This window comes from Phocoena sinus, chromosome 3 (assembly GCF_008692025.1).
Source record: "Phocoena sinus isolate mPhoSin1 chromosome 3, mPhoSin1.pri, whole genome shotgun sequence".
In the NCBI taxonomy this organism is placed as follows: domain Eukaryota; kingdom Metazoa; phylum Chordata; class Mammalia; order Artiodactyla; family Phocoenidae; genus Phocoena; species Phocoena sinus.
The window spans coordinates 131,029,021-131,045,683 of record NC_045765.1 but is presented as its reverse complement, the minus strand read 5'-3'; the positions used below and the strand labels follow the sequence as shown (position 1 = coordinate 131,045,683).

General features: G+C 37.6%; 2 protein-coding genes and 1 non-coding gene across 4 annotated transcripts in view; 2 read left to right on the top strand and 1 right to left on the bottom strand.

Moving 5' to 3' along the window:
* DHX29 (DExH-box helicase 29) overlaps positions 1-716 on the bottom strand; it is a 48,149-nt gene extending 47,433 nt beyond the window's left edge. The window contains exon 1 of one of the 2 annotated variants that reach the window (XM_032626428.1): positions 161-716. In XM_032626428.1, the coding sequence (XP_032482319.1) occupies positions 161-341 (181 nt within the window). In that variant the 5' untranslated portion in view covers positions 342-716. The remainder of the gene's footprint in view (positions 1-160) is intronic. The other variant, XM_032626429.1, reaches the window with a different exon arrangement.
* The window catches only part of MTREX (Mtr4 exosome RNA helicase), a 144,735-nt gene continuing 128,617 nt past the window's right edge, over positions 546-16,663 (top strand). The window contains exons 1-5 of the mRNA XM_032626431.1: positions 546-917; positions 7,318-7,455; positions 9,145-9,211; positions 12,360-12,422; positions 13,372-13,484. Of these exons, the coding sequence (XP_032482322.1) occupies positions 790-917; positions 7,318-7,455; positions 9,145-9,211; positions 12,360-12,422; positions 13,372-13,484 (509 nt within the window). The 5' untranslated portion in view covers positions 546-789. The remainder of the gene's footprint in view (positions 918-7,317; positions 7,456-9,144; positions 9,212-12,359; positions 12,423-13,371; positions 13,485-16,663) is intronic.
* LOC116752465 lies at positions 10,647-10,753 on the top strand. Its single transcript, XR_004349531.1, has one exon. It is a non-coding gene; the product is annotated as a U6 spliceosomal RNA (small nuclear RNA).

Below are 16,663 nucleotides of genomic sequence, written 5' to 3'. Positions count from 1 at the left end.
GCTTACACTGATCTAAAACAAGGCTACCCGATGGGGAGCCAACAACTCCGGGTGTGAAAGAGAGAAATGTTAAGACCGAGGGTCCGCCAAGATGCGAAGGCTTCTCCCTCGGGACTGGCAGTAGCGGTTCAGGAGGAGGCCGGGGCCCGACCGCTCGTACCTTGCTTGACTCGGGGATCCCTGGTGCTAGTAGCGGCGGAGGGGGGCGGCCTGACCACAGGCTTCTTGTTTTGGGCCTCCCCGGCAGCTCCGGCCTCAGCGGATTTGGCTCTGGAAGCTGATACAGCGGCCCGGACCGCCGCGGCCCCCGGCGCCTTGTGTTTCTTGTTCTTGCCTCCCATGTTGCAGCTGCGGCAGAAGATTCCTCCCGGTCCAGGTCCCGGAACCACTTCCGCACCGCCTCCAGAAGCTCTTCACATTCCCCGGAGTCTCACGCCGCCACCTTGCGTCCTCCATCCGGGTTTCTAGGCCCTGCTACAACCGCTGCTTCGCAATTGGTCCGACTCACCAAGGTCCCGCCTCCTCCCCGCCCACCTAGGCGTCTGCTGCGTGCTGGGAACCCTCGCCTCGCTCCCTCTTTAGCCAAGGAGCTGCCTATCCGCCGGTGTTTAGGAGAGGAAAAGAAAGTTCGGAGGAGAAAAAGGAGGCAGGGAAAAAGTCTCCGGGGCTGCGTGACTCGACTAATTTTGTCTCCCAGGGGCCCCTGTTGCGGCTTCGCTTGGCGTCACGGTCGGTGTGGTCGCGGAGCATCTTGGGTAGGAGGGAGATTCGGTCTCACAGCTCCGAAAGATGGCGGACGCGTTTGGGGATGAGCTCTTCAGCGTGTTTGAGGACGACTCGACCACTGCGCCCGGAGCCAAAAAAGACAAGGAGAAGGGGAAATGGAAGGGGCCGCCAGGGTCTGCGGAAAAGGCCGGGTAAGGAAGATGTCCGAAATGTCTTTTTTTTTCTCTCTCCTCAGTGTTGAGGGAAGAAAATCCCACTCTCTTCTGAAGACCACGAGAAGTAGGGTGTACGTTAATGGCGTTGGGAAGTGAAGGGGGTTGAGAAAAATGTTGAGGAGGGGGGAAGAACGTTGGTTTGGGGGAAGCTGGGCCTTGGTGTTCTCCAGTGGCCGCAGGCAGTGTGGACTTCTGCCGCTGCAATTACCTGACGCTTGCGTAAGGCCTGTCTATTACCCCTGCCTGCGCCCTGGGGTCGTGAGGGTAGGTCAGGTGTCTCTTAGTTTCTGTACCCCCAGCTCCAGCACAATACTGGGCATAATACAGGAAACGAATCACCAGTTGATTAAAGGGTTAAGCTTAGAAAATGTGACTTGGATTGACGGGGAGGGGAAAGGGCAGATAGCAGCAGGAGACGGGAAAGAGATTCAGTCTCCAAGCTGCAGTTTTCTTGCCCACGAGGTGATAGCACCAACCACTAGGGTGTTTGTAAGGAGTAAACGAGATAGTATGTGTAAGCGCGTAACAGTGCTTAGCACATAATAGATTCTCAAATGCTGGCTTTCTTTGATTTTATTAAGAAAACTTAAAAAAATTACTGGTCCCTGAAACTTAAAGTAAGATGATTCATTAGTAATGAATAAAATTTACTCTTGACGTTGGGGGAGGATACCCAATGAATGCTTGAATTAAATTAGTCATGATTTTGCTCTCAAGGAACTTTTATTTGAGGTAAGGAGGTGGTACAGATACATATTTTAAAGTTAGTAGGAGCTTGAAATATAATAAGCTGTATATACAGTTAAGTGCTATAAAAGTTTAGGAAAGAGAGCTATTTATGATGTCTAGAGAGCCTTACATGCAAGAAGCTATTCTGTGTTGAGATGATTCCGTATTGACCGCTGAGAATTTTTTTGATTTGTTTTGTTTTGTAGCACAAATTGGGCTAGGCGGAGTGTTTGCTTAGGGACTACAAGAGATAAGCCTAAGAATATAAATTGGTTTTAGATTATGAAGGGCCTTGAATAGCAAGCATATGAGTTTTGATTTCATTTTAAAAACCCAGGTGAACATGTGTTTTTTACCTAACTTGGTGACTGGATAGGTAGAGTGATAGTTTAGAAAAATTAATTTGGTATCAGTAGTCAATGTATTGAAAGAGGAAAGACACTGATAGTAAAAAGTAAATTAAAAAGTATTTCAGTTATCTAATTATGAGATTATAAAAACCTCAACTCAGGAGGTGACAGAAGGAAGGAAAAGGAAAGATAAAATGTTGTGAAGGAAAAAATTGACAGGCCTTATTTAAGGGGGACAATGGAAGAGGGGTCAAAAGAGACGTTTTGAACTTGGATATCAGGAAGAAGAAAAATAGGGAAATTTATAAGAGATTTTGATTTCGAAATTAATTTGGCTTGAGACAAAGTGAAGTGATGATAGTATATCCATATTGAAGTATCCATTGGGCAATTTTAATCTGGCTTTGGAGAAATACCAGAACTGTAGGTATATATTTGGATGCTATTTCAATTGGTCCTGCTTGAAGTGGAGATTCCTGTGGGAAAGTATAGTTTTCCCACACATAGAGATTAGATGGATATTAGAACAATCAGGAGTTTGAAATGTCACATAAGAGTGAAACAAAGGAGAAAAATAGTCTTCCTCTCTCATTGAGTTAGAGGGTGTAGTAGTCTTGGAGAACTTTTCAGGGAAAATGAGAAAGGAGGACAGGTTCTTTTAATTTTTTCCAAACAGGAATAGTTAATAATTTCTGTAGTTTGAATGGGCAACTATGATGTTATGAAGATGATACATGTATAATTTCCTACTGTGGTAAATACTTTGTTTCAGAATTACTCAGGGAAAATTCACTTTGCAGTGTATCAGGGGTATGCTGTTTCTGCAACCTTCCAAAGTGAAAATTTGTAGGATATAAAAACAATTTATATTTTAATTTTACTAGGAAATATGTGAACATTAGAGAAAGGAAATACGTAAGAAAATATAGACCATGATTAACTTACGGAACTTTGTTTACTACCAACACTTCTAACTAGGCCTAGACGTCTAGGTATTTTTAGGGAAAAATCCAATTTGCATTATTGTAACTATCATCATAATTATTTGTATCGTAGTCAATATGTATAGCATGATTTCCATCTGATTTGTATAACACAGAAGGGCAAATCCTGGAACTTTAGAGGATCTTGTCTTTTGTATTGATACTTAATACTCTAGACCAAGTGGGTGCTTTTTAAAAAAACTTTATGAGAATTGTCTGGAGAGAGAGAATAATATGAAAAACTCCATGTACACATAATTCAGCTTCAGTATTATCAAGTCATGGGCAATTTATTCCCACACCCTTTTTTTGTAAATCAAATGCTACTAATCATGTTATTTCTCCCTAAATATTTCAGTATGCATCTCTTGTTGATAGTGACTTTCTTTTCCAACGTAACTGTCACGCCATTGTTATACCTAACAAAATGTACGATAATTCCTTGATACCATTGAATAGTCAATCCACAGTAAGATTCCCCAGTTGTCTCAAAGGTATTTTTTTGTAGTTGGTTTATTTGAATCAGGTTCCAGACAAAGCCCTTATACTGTTTTGGTTGTTATATCCCTGAAGTCTTTCATTTTACAACAGTCCCTTTTTTCCTTACGCTATTGATTTCTTTTGGAGGGGTGGATGAAAGGAGAAGCCAGCTCATTTGTCCTGTATACTTTTCCACATCCTGAATTTGCTTTCTTATGCTGTCATTTTACTAGCTTTTTTATCTTCAAGTATTTACTGTAAACTGTCCTTATATATAGAGCTGAACTATGCAATCTATAGTAGTCCCCCACCCTTATGTGAGGGGGATAGGTTCCAAGAACCCCAGTGGTTGCCCGAAACCTTGGATAGTACCAAACCCTATATGTAGTATGATTTTCCCTATACATACATACCTACAAAAGCATAATTTATAAATTAGGCACAGTAAGAGATTAACAATTACTGAAAATAAAATAATTATATCAATATATAAGTTGAGAACTTTCACCTTTCCATTTTTTTAAAAAATTAATTTATTTATTTTTGGCTGTGTTGGGTCCTCGTTTCTGTGCAAGGGCTTTCTCCAGTTGCGAGAGTGGGGGCCACTCTTCATCACAGTGCGTGGGCCCCTCACTGTCATGGCCTCTCGCGTTGCGGAGCACAGGCTCCAGATGCTCAGGCTCAGTAGTTGTGGCTCATGGGCCTAGCTGCTCCGCGCTCCCCCAGACCAGGGCTCGAACCCACGTCCCCTGCATTGGCAGGTAGACTCTCAATCACTGCGCCACCAGGCATTTAAAGTAAGCACTTGATGGCTTCTCTTTGGCATTGCCAGCATCACTACTCTTGCGCTTCGGGGCCATTATTAAGTAAAATAAGAGTTACTTAAACACAAGCACTGCCATAGTACAACAGTGATCTGAAAACTTAGACAGCCACTAAGTGACTTAACAGGCTGGATACTGTTGGCAAAGGGATGATTCATGTCCCAGGCGGGATGGAGCAGGAATGTGCAAGATTTCATCATGCTACTCAAAAAGGCATCCAGTTTAAAACTTATGAATTATTTACTTCTGGAATTTTCTGTTTAATATTTTTGGACCTCAGTTGACCTTGGGTAACTGACACCTTGGAAAGGGAAAACATAGATAAGGGGGGACTCCTGTAATAGCTACTACCTCCCTGTAGCTGTTGAGCACTTAAATGTAGTTAATCAGAATTGACATGTTCTGTGAATGTAAAATATACACTGTATTTTGAAAACTTGTTATAAAAAAGGTCAAATACATCATTTTTATCTTTATATACTGAAATTATAATATTTTGTATATTTTGGGTTAAATGAAATATATTAAAATTGGTTTCTTTTTTAAACTATTTTAATATGGTTACTAGAAATTTAAAGTTATATAGGTACTTGCATGTATATATCTTGGACAGCTGCTGATGTCGAGACTTGATTAGAATCATTCAATTGTTTAGATAAGAATACAGTTGAATAGAGAGTTGAATATAGTATTAAAGAATAATGGAGCTCTTCTGAAGGAAAGTATTCTACAATGAATTTAGGTTTTAAGCTTCTCAAAGGTATAGCTGCTGTGGCCTCTCCCACTCACGGGCCCAGCCACTCTGCAGCATATGGGATCTTCCTGGACCGGGGCACGAACCCGTGTCCCATGCATCGGCAGGCAGACTCTCAACCACTGTGCCACCAAGGAAGCCCTGTTTCTTTGTTTTATAGTTGTACCAACTCCTAGTAGGTTTAATTACAATGCTTTGGTTGATGCTTACTAATTCAGAAAGAATAATAAAATATTAGAACTAGAGGGATCATAATTATCATTCATGTCTTTTACTGAGGGCCAAGGATATTGATTGCTTGTCCAAAGGAGATTCATGTAAGTAATATGGAACAACTGTGAATACCTATTCCACTAAACGGGGCGTGAGAGGAATTACATATTTCAGGTTTTGCCAAGCATCAAAGAATAAACTTCATTATGGAAATGTTATTCAAGCATATAGATCAGTACTACTATTTGTTGACTCTTTTTTAAAAAAATTTTTCTATTGAAATAAAACATACAAAAAAAAGTGCGAAAGTCATGGGACAAATTTTCATAGTGAACACACCAGTGTAAGCCCTGTTCAGGACAAAAAATAGAATATTGCAGAAATCCCTCTTTTTCCCCCAGTAAAGTGACTAACGCGATAACCACGTGTGTTAGTTTTTTTTCTGTTTGTAAATATAATGTAAATAGATTCATACAGAATATGTTCTTTTGTTTCTGGCTTTTGCTCAACATTGTAAAATTCTTTTTTTTTTTTTTGCGGTACGCGGGCCTCTCACTGCCGCGGCCTCTCCCGTTGCGGAGCACAGGCTCCGGACGCGCAGGCTCAGCGGCCACGGCTGCTCCGCGGCATGCGGGATCCTCCCGGACCGGGGCACAAACCCGTGTCCCCTGCATCGGCAGGCGGATTCCCAACCACCGCGCCACCAGGGAAGTCCGTTTGTAAAATTCTTAACTGTAGCTCTGGCAGTAACTTTCGAAGTATGATTGAGGTTTGGTGTGGGATCAGAGGAATATTCCCAATTACCTGAAAAGCCTGCTCTTTTTCAACTATAGGAGACTGAATTTTTCTTCACATAGTTCAGCCAAAAGCTGTATCACAAGTTCAATGTAGAGATAGATGAGAGTCCAGCTGCCTTCTATTAAGCCAGACATTAAAGAGACTTGCAAAAATATGAAACAATGCCATTCTTCTCATTAACATTTTTTTTGGAAAATACTAATTTTTTTCAGTTTTAATATTTAATGTGGTAAACATCAATAGATAAGACTACAGAAACAAAATTCATTGGAATCCTCAGTAACTTTTAGACTGGAAAATCAAAATCTCTCATTTCTGAGATCAATGATTTTGGAGCCACTGATCTAATACAGTTTAATTTCCATTTTCCTGGTAATTAATGGTTCTTGAGCTTCTTTTCGTATACTTATTGGTCATTTGGATATCCTCTTTCGTAAAGTGCCTGTTCTAGTCTTTTGCTCATTTTTTTATTGGGTTATCTTTTTTTTTTTAATTTGTAGCCGTCACTTCCATTATTTTAGATACATACGCCTTTGTCAGTTATATTTGTGTTTTCTCCCACTTTGTCTTTTCTCTGTACTCTCTTAATGGTACCTTTTGATTTACAGAAACTCTTAGTTTCAATGCAGTCCAATTTAGCAAACTTACTTTTTGGTTAACAATTTTATGTCCTGTTTAGTAATACCTAAAGATAATTTTCTCATTTTATCTTCTAGAGGCTTTGTTGTTTTTGCCTTTCACAATTAGATCTAATATCCATATTGATTTTTGTGTATAATTGGCATAGGGGTCAGATTGATTTCCCCTATGGTTATCCAATCCACAAAGCACTGTTTGTTGTCACTACTTTAGACCAGTGAATCCAACCACATAAAAAAAATTTCTCCCAAATAGTAATATTATGCCATTTAGAAAAGCATTAAATGTTTATTGGAAGTGTTCATGTAAATGTCTAATGGTATTTTACAGTTTTTAAGAATATTATATTAGTAATAGTTGTGTTAATGTGAGTTGCAAAATATTTTTAGAACAGAATTTTGAAAATATGAAATGGAAGAGGAGTAGTATTCAGTTTCATTAGTTAAAATAAGAGTATTCTGGGCTTTAGCCACTTTTGATTTGTAACATCTACTTACATGACTTTTTGTTAATAGTGTATATTATACATGGGATAATATTTTATGGAGTCACCCTTAAAGTAAGAAGTGCTATTGCAAAATTCATTCTAAACCGTTCACATTTCAGAAAACGTTTTGATGGTAAATTACAATCTGAGTCAACTAATATTGGAAAAAACAAGAGAGATGCAGACTTCGAGCGCACAGATGAACCCATTTTTGGAAAGAAGCCCAGGGTAGAAGAGTCAATAACTGAAGACTTAAGGTAGTATTTCCATTGTTATAAATGTTAGTAACTCTTAAGTTGGGTGGTTGCCTGAAGTTTTGAAGATAGCTTGTATGTTGTTACTTTATGAAAATATTTGTTGTATTAGAGAAATGAAAATAGATATTCTTTATATATTCATATAAACATATAACTGTAGGACAATTATGTAAGTTTGGGGAAATGGAAAACAATATAGAAAAGAAAGGCTTGTAATACTTTTAATCCAATTTTAAGAAAGAATCTTGAAGCCTGATTTTTTTAAAAAGAAGAAATGCCATTTCATTTATTTGTTAATGTCTTAGAAGAGGATCACTGGAAGAGTGGGATAAAAGGAAAGAATAGAACTGACACAATGGAAGGGAATACTTGAGAAGGAGCATTAGGAGGAATTAGATTTTCACTGTTGCATATAGCAGTAGAGTGGCTATGAATCTCAAGACTACTATCAATGAGGGAGACCCATGGATATGTGTGGCTGAAATAGCTGGGTGTTTCTTTGATTTCAAAAGTTGGAACTTTCTAGAAATTGATTACAGTTTCTTAGGTTGACCTGTTTCCTCTCGTAGCGATGATCATGACTTTGCTTTTCTCATTTGCCATATTCTAGCTTGGCACTACAATGAAGAATTTACTCCTGTGGTTTTGTTGTTGTTGTTTTTTAACCGGTTAGCTGTTGTTGTAGCTAGCAAAGGTAGGTACTGTAAATGGTGGTAGATGTATCACTGAAATACTTAAGATGCACTGTTTGTCCAAACTAGTGGAATAGGTTACAAAATAATACTGATAATTTAAAATCATTGTTGCTTATTGTAGTAACTCTTGGGTTTTATCCAAAGTATGGTTATTGATTTAAAGTAAAAAATCAGAAGTACAATCAATAATAATGGATCTAGTGCAGAAATACATCTATTTTTCTTCAATTTATCCACAACCATGTCGTTTCAGAGTCTAAACAGAGAACCTAGATGAGTATAACTTAGGATTTTGATGAGAAGAGGGAACACTTCTATAAATTATAGCAACATCTGTATTAGACTAGTTTATTTTATACTTCCTATTACATAATGGTTTTTTTGGGGTTTTTTTTTGCGGTATGCGGGCCTCTCCCGTTGCGGAGCACAGGCTCTGGACCCACTGGCTCACGGACCTAGCCTCTCTGCGGCATGTGGGATCTTCCTGGACCGGGACACGAACCTGTGTCCCCAGCATCGGCAGGTGGACTCTCAACCACTGTGCCACCAGGGAAGCCCCGTAATGGTTTTTATAAGCAGCTTTGTGTTTTGAAGCAGTGATAATGCTTTTGTAGAGGTACTTTTTTTTTTTTTTTTTTTTTTTTTTTTTTTCGGTACGCGGGCCTCTCACTGTTGCGGAGCACAGGCTCCGGACGCGCAAGCTCAGCCGCTCCGCGGCATGTGGGATCTTCCCAGACCGGGGCACGAACCCGTGTCCCCTGCATCAGCAGGCAGGCTCTCAACCACTGCGCCACCAGGGAAGCCCCTGTAGAGGTACTTTTTATCCAAAATAGTTACTGGAACTAAGCTGACATAATTCTTTGAATAATCCACTTGGAGTCTGTCTGTTTTGTATTTGTAATAAAAGATGCTAACTCACCATTTTGAGTTCCCAGCATATGTAATTCTCAGTAATTTATTTTAATGTAATTTTAACAACTTTTTGTTTTTTAAGTTTGTCAGACTTGATGCCCAGGGTCAAGGTACAATCAGTTGAAACTGTTGAAGGGTGTACACATGAGGTAAGCACAAACAGTGTATGGTAAGTTGGTGTTATAAGTGGGATTTTGCTTTGGACTATCTAATCTGATGATTGACAAGCAGTTTAGCCTTAAGGGCTTTGGAAACAATATATAGTTTCTGTGCAGTCAGTGTACATAGTCTAGTGGAAGGAGCTGGGGGTTTGTATTCAAACCTGAGCTTAGACACTGACACAGCGCTTTTCCTAACTACAGTCTTGGATAAATTTCTTAACCTCTTTGACATTGGTTTTCTAATTTGTAAGTTTAGAATAATGGGATTTACATCATGGGGTGGTTGTGAAGATTATGTAAGAAAATTAGGTGAGATACCCAGCACAGAGTAGGGTTTTTTTGTTTGTTTTTTTGTTTTGTTTTACGGAGTAGGAATTTAATACATGTTTATTCCCATGTTCCTAAAGTCAAGTAACAGTGACATTTTGCAGGTCCCGTGCTTTTTTGTGTTTTGCTCTGATGACTGATATATTGCAGTTTCATTGTCTGCCACAAGATGGTGGTCACTGATAGCTTGTAGTAACCGTTGATCAGTGAGCATTTGTAAACATATGGGACATAAGGAAACTGTAACACTAGTTCTTTCTATTAAGCCCTTCTGCTTTTGCCATGTAACCTTATATGTTACTGCTACAGTTAATTGAGGAATCTTATTAAAGACTGTATCAAATAAGCAGAGTAATTCCAAATTAACAAAAATTGCTTTTGATGTAGATCTGGAATGTTATTTTTTTAAACACCTGTTTTTCTACTTGAAATTTCCTTATGTTCCTTTAGAATATCACTTAGTTTGGCAGGTATAATATCCATTAGATCATTCATTAAATACTTACATTAGACCCTATTTGATGCTGTGGTCTTAAAAAGATAGGAGAAAAACCTCAAACACACACAAATTTTGCTCTCAAGAGGCCAGAAGTTTTTTCTGTCCTCCTTCATGATTATCCTCAAGCCCTCCATTCTGTTATCTCCTCTCACTTTTTTAGCAGGTAACCTTACCTTTTACTTTATCTAGAGGTTTGAAGATATCAAGTTGGAGTCACATCCACTCAAAGGACAAGGCACTGCATTGTTTAGGCTGAGGAGAGTTGCTCTGCCAATGTTCTTGGTTGTATGCTATCCTGCCTCCACAAAGACTTGGATCATTCCATTTTCCCTTGACTGTTTCTGGTGTCTCCTTTTCTCTATTTTCCTTTTCTTATCAGCATATGAATATTCAAAAGCTTCTCTTTTGTTCTGTGTTGCTTTTTAGCCACTGTGTTGTGTTTCTTCTTCCCCATTGTAGTCATTCATTCAGTACATATCTTTTGGGCGCCAGGTATATTTTATTAGTCACTGAATATAAAGAGATAAACAAAAAAAGTTATGGTCCCTTTCTTTTCAGAGTTGTTATTGAGTGCTCTGCTTAGAAAATCCCTGCTAAGTGCTCGCTTCGGCAGCACATATACTAAAATTGGAACGATACAGAGAAGATTAGCATGGCCTCTGTGCAAGGATGACATGCAAATTCGTGAAGTGTTCCATATTTAAAAAAAAAAAATAAAAAGAAAATCCCTGCTAAACTTCCTAACCTTCCAGTCATCTTTTAATCTACTATAGTTAGATCTCTTCTTTCTCCATGTCTTTCAAACTGCTCTGACAAAAATCACGAATAACTAATTGCTAAGTCTATTTGACTCTTGATTATTCTGTTGTTTTTCTATTTTTCTGACTCCTTAGTCTCTGTAGGCTTCTCTTCTACCTGTCTGTTATAAGTTAGTGTTACCCAGACTGTTTTCAGAGAATAAAAACAAAACTCTGATTCTCATACATGTGAAAACACAATTTGTTATTGTTGCTGCTATTAAATCTCAGAAATGTTAAAGTCTTAATTGCTTTGTGTTAATGTTTTTTGTTCATGTCATAGCAAGTATCAGGAGAGATGTGAGGGAGGTGAACCAAGTAACCAGGTATGGCCCCGCAGGTTGATCATACCTTGATGAAGATCACACCATGATTTAGGGTCTAGTCTTCAGATTTTCAGATTCCGAAATTTGATTTTGTCAGTGCGCCAGAGGTTGTGCTCTTTGGATAGAATCACTTTCATCATAGTCATGGTATGGTATAACAAAAGAAGGACATTCCCTTAAATTAATGGATAAGTCCTCTTATTGTCAAACTACCTAGGAGTCAGAAACTACTTAGAAGTTTCTTGGTGTCATAATAAAGGGGAATGTGTAGTCTTAAGGGGAAGACTGATGAAAACTATTCCTGTCCCTGGAAGGGTTCATTCACTAATAAAAACAACTCATAAATTAATTCTTTCATAATGTGTGCTGGATAAACTACCAAATTCTACCCCTTTATAGATTCCATTTAGAGTTCCACATTGCTTCTAACACAGTTATTATACTGGGTATTGTTCATTGAGTTTCATAATTTATCGTTTCACTTAATTACAGTCAGGTTCTAGTTATTCCTTTTGAAACACTACACATATCATCTTGATTGTAATTGAATTGCAAATTTACCAACAATCTCTCAATATTCTAAGACAGCTAATCTTATCTCATACTTGTTTGTTGAAATTTTGCTCTTAGAAATTATTTCTAACTTCTGTGTGTACAGTACTTTGCCCTTGTTGATTGATTATTTATACACTAATTGGCTTACATATTGGGAATTTACATATATTGTGAACTGCTCTCCAGATCTTAATCTTCACTGGAGGAAAATTAGTTTCCTGTTCCAGGAAATAATACCATTTTATTCCACATAGTTTTCTTTCATATAGTGGCATCCCTTTTTATGTCCATTCTGCTTTTTTGAGCATTCATTAATGTCAGGAAGTACATTAGATATAGAAAAATACAAAGATAGCTGAGATAGGTCCTAGACCTTAATAAACACAGTTTCTTCTGGGAGATAGACTTAAGTGCTTTTAATTAGATTACTATCAGATAAACACTAATAAAAGTTTTTTGAATGTTGTAGCTTTTGCATTTTTCTCAAAGGTGGTTATTTAATTTTACAGTGTCTAAGACTGTCAGAAACACTTTAGTTCACCACCTTTATTTTTCAAACCATCATTGATTAGGGAGTGCTGAATGCATCAATTCTCGAATAGTAAATTGATTTTTTTTTTTTTTAACATCAGGTTGCACTTCCTGCAGATGAAGATTATCTACCACTTAAACCTCGCGTTGGAAAAGCTGCAAAGGTTTGTACTTTGGGCAGTACGGTTTATACAGTTTTGTGAGTCTGTTTTCCTAAAAATCTTCAAGATAAACTTTTAAATGAGATCCTTATACTTCCCAGTGTGTGTGTGTGTGTGTGTGTGTGTGTGTGTGTGTATATATATATACACACACACATATATATGTACAAATTAAGAAGCTGCCACCTGAAGTCAAATATGGTGAGAACCAAATCAATAAACAACCATGCTGAAAACCAAGTATCATGTGATAAGATTTTTAAAAATGGAAATAATTCTCAACGTTTTTAATGAATCTAATGAAAAGTACTGATCTTTCTCTAGGAAAAAATGCATGTGTACAGTCAGTTTTGTGTATAGTTTTGGGAGTTGAACAAACTTCTAATGAAACTTAAACTCTTATGATGATATTAAATGGGTTTTGAAACCCTGATAGATGGTAAAAGAGTAATATTAATTTTCCAAGTCATTTTCTTAAGTAAAAAAGGCAGTATGGTGGGGTAAACATGAACTCTTCAAGTCTAATAGATATATTATTCTGCCTTTGCTGAGTGAACTTGATTGAGGCCTTGCCTTTTCAGAGCCTCAGAGTTCCCATCTGTGAAAGGAAATTATATATACATTAGGGGTTGCTGTGAAGATTAGTAGATGGAAAATGTGTTGCACAGTGCCCACCATAAAGCATGTTCTTGACAAATGGTAATGATTATTGTGTTGTAATTAACATATATGTAAACATAATAATTGAAAGATCAGATAGTGGAAATAACTTCTATGCTGTCTGGTTAAAGTTTTTTTTCATTCTTCCTAATTTTCTCTAGTGGGTGGCATGTTTCCCAAATAGACTCATAAAGAAATGCTCCCAGAATGCTTCTAGGAGTAATGTCTCTTGGTTTTAAGTGTACTATAATGTGTCTAGGTGTCTTCATACAGATACTAATTTTTTTTATAGGAATACCCGTTCATTCTTGATGCTTTTCAAAGAGAAGCCATTCAGTGTGTTGATAATAATCAGTCTGTTCTAGTATCTGCACATACATCAGCAGGAAAAACTGTATGCGCTGAGTGAGTAGCTTTCTTTTTAAATGGAATTTTAGGACTGTTAATATTTGCTTTATACATTTAGGTGCTCCTGTGTTGGGTGCACCTAATATAATATTTATAATATATTTACAAATATTATATCCTCCTGTTGGACTCACCCCTTTATCATTTTGTAATGCCTTTGTCTCTTGTTACAGCCTTATTTTTATTTTTATTTATTTATTTTTATAAATTTATTTATTTATTTTTGCCTGCATTGGGTCTTCGTTGCTGCACGTGGGCTCTCTCTAGTTGCTGCAAGTGGGGGCTGCTCTTACTTGCGGTGTGCGGGCTTCTCATTGTGGTGGCTTCTCTTGTTGCAGAGCACAGTCTCTAGGTGCCCGGGCTGCAGTAGTTGTGGCTCATCGGCTCTAGAGCACAGACTCAGTAGTTGTGGCGCATGGGCTTAGTTGCTCCGCGGCATGTGGGATCTTCCCAGACCAGGGCTCAAACCCGTGTCCGCTGCACTGGCAGACAGATTCTTAACCACTGCACCACCAAGGAGGTCCTTACATCTTAGTTTTAAAGTCTATTTTGTTTTCCATAAGTGTAGCTACCACAACTTTCTTTTGGTTTCCACTTGCATGGCATATCTTTTTCCATCCCTTCACTTTCAGTCTGTGTGTCCTTATATCTGAAGTGAGTCTCCTGTAGGCAGCATATAGCTGCAAGTTGTTTTCTTACCCATTCAGCCACTCTGTCTTTTAATTGGAGAATTCATCTATTTACATTTTATTATTGTTAGGTGTGTACTTACTGCCATTTTGTTAATTGTTTTCTGGCTGTTTTGTAGTTTGTCTCTGTTCCTTTCTTTCTTCTCTTGCTCACATTCTAGTTTTAAAATGAAATTTTAAAATAACTGTTTCTTACCATACTCTTTAAAAGTTTAAATTTTTTCTATTTCATTTCTGTAAGTAAATTTAGACTCTTACCTTTATTTCATTTCTTCTACTTACTTTGGGCTTCATTTGCTATTCTTTTTCTAGTTTTTTAAAGGAGGAAAGGTGAGGTCATTGATTTCAGACCTTTTTCTAATACAGACATTTAGTGCTGTAAATTTCCCTTCAGTCATGAATATGTATCGTGATTCACTAATGCTATGTTCATATTTTGTGCATTTCATTTCAGGTCTTTTCTAATGCTCTATCTTCAGATTCATTAATCTTTGCTTCTTATTATCTAATCTGTCCTTAATCCTATTCAGTGCATTTTTTCATCTCAGATATTAGTTTTCTTTGCTAGAAGTTCATTTTTGTGTTTGTTTTCTGTGTGTCTGCTTAACTTTCCTCCAGCTTTTTGAGCATACAGAATACAGTTTAAAAACTGTTTAAATGTTTTTGTGCCTATTACTTTCATTTGTGTTACTCCCTGATCTGTTTCAGTTAATTGACTTTTTCCTTCGCTATAGGTCAGTATTTTCCTGCTGCTTTGCATATGGCTCTGATGGGATGTTTGGCTGTTTTTTAATTTCATCACTGACTTTTGGCAGTTTAATTATGATGTGACTTTACATAATTATTCTCTTGTTTCTTATGCTTGAATTTATTGGGCTTCTCATAGTTTTCATCAGATTTGGGAAAATTTCAACCATTTTTTATGTCAAATAGTCCCCCTTCTCCTAGTACTCTGAGGACTTCGGTTAAACTTATATCAGGAGACTTTAAGTTGTCTCAGAGCCTAGTGATACTCTTATTTATTATTGTTTTTTGGTGTTTATTCTCTGTGTTTCATTTTGGACAGTTTCTCTTAAATGGCTTTAAGTTTATTCATCTTTTTTTCTGCAATGTCAAATATGCTATTAATCCTACCCAGTATATTTCATCTTAGATTTAGATTTTTTTATCGCTGAAAGTTTGGTTTGGGTCTTTTAATATTTTCCATATTTCTTCTAAACATGCTGGGTTTTTTTGTTTGTTTTCTTTTTTTTTAACATCTTTATTGGTGTATAATTGCTTTACAATGGTGTGTTAGTTTCTGCTTTATAACAAAGTGAATCGGTTATACATATACATATGTTCCCATATCTCTTCTCTCTTGCGTCTCCCTCCCTCCCAGCCTCCCTATCCCACCCCTCCAGGTGGCCACAAAGCACCGAACTGATCTCCCTGTGCTATGCGGCTGCTTCCCACTAGCTATCTGCCTTACGTTTGGTAGTGTATATATGTCCATGCCTCTCTCTCGCTTTGTCACAGCTCACCCTTCCCCCTCCCCATATCCTCAAGTCTGTTCTCTAGTAGGTCTGTGTCTTTATTCCTGTCTTACCCCTAGGTTCTTCATGACATTTTTTTTATTAAATTCCATATGTATGTGTTAGCATACAGTATTTGTCTTTCTCTTTCTGATTTACTTCACTCTGTATGACAAACTCTAGGTCTATCTACCTCATTACAAATAGCTCAATTTCGTTTTTTTTTATGGCTGAGTAATATTCCATTATATATATGTGCCACATCTTCTTTATCCATTCATCCAATGATGGGCACTTAGGTTGTTTCCATCTCCGGGCTATTGTAAATACAGCTGCAATGAACATTTTGGTACGTGACTCTTTTTGAATTACGGTTTTCTCAGGGTATATGCCCAGTAGTGGGATTGCTGGGTCATATGGTAGTTCTATTTTTAGTTTTTTAAGGAACCTCCATACTGTTCTCCATAGTGGCTGTACCAATTTACATTCCCACCAGCAGTGCAAGAGTGTTCCCTTTTCTCCATACCCTCTCCAGCATTTATTGTTTCTAGATTTTTTGATGATGGCCATTCTGATTGGTGTGAGATGATATCTCATTGTACTTATGATTTGCATTTCTCTAATGATTAATGATGTTGAGCATTCTTTCATGTGTTTGTTGGCAGTCTGTATATCTTCTTTGGAGAAATGTCTCTTTAGATCTTCTGCCCATTTTTGGATGGGGTTGTTTGTTTTTTTGTTATTGAGCTGCATGAGCTGCTTGTAAATTTTGGAGATTAATCCTTTGTCAGTTGCTTCATTTGCAAATATTTTCTCCCATTCTGAGGGTTGTCTTTTGGTCTTGTTGATGGTTTCCTTTGCTGTGCAAAAGCTTTTAAGTTTCATTAGGTCCCATTTGTTTATTTTTATTTCCATTTCTCTAGGAGGTGGGTCAAAAAGGATCTTGCTGTGATTTATGTCATAGAGTGTTCTG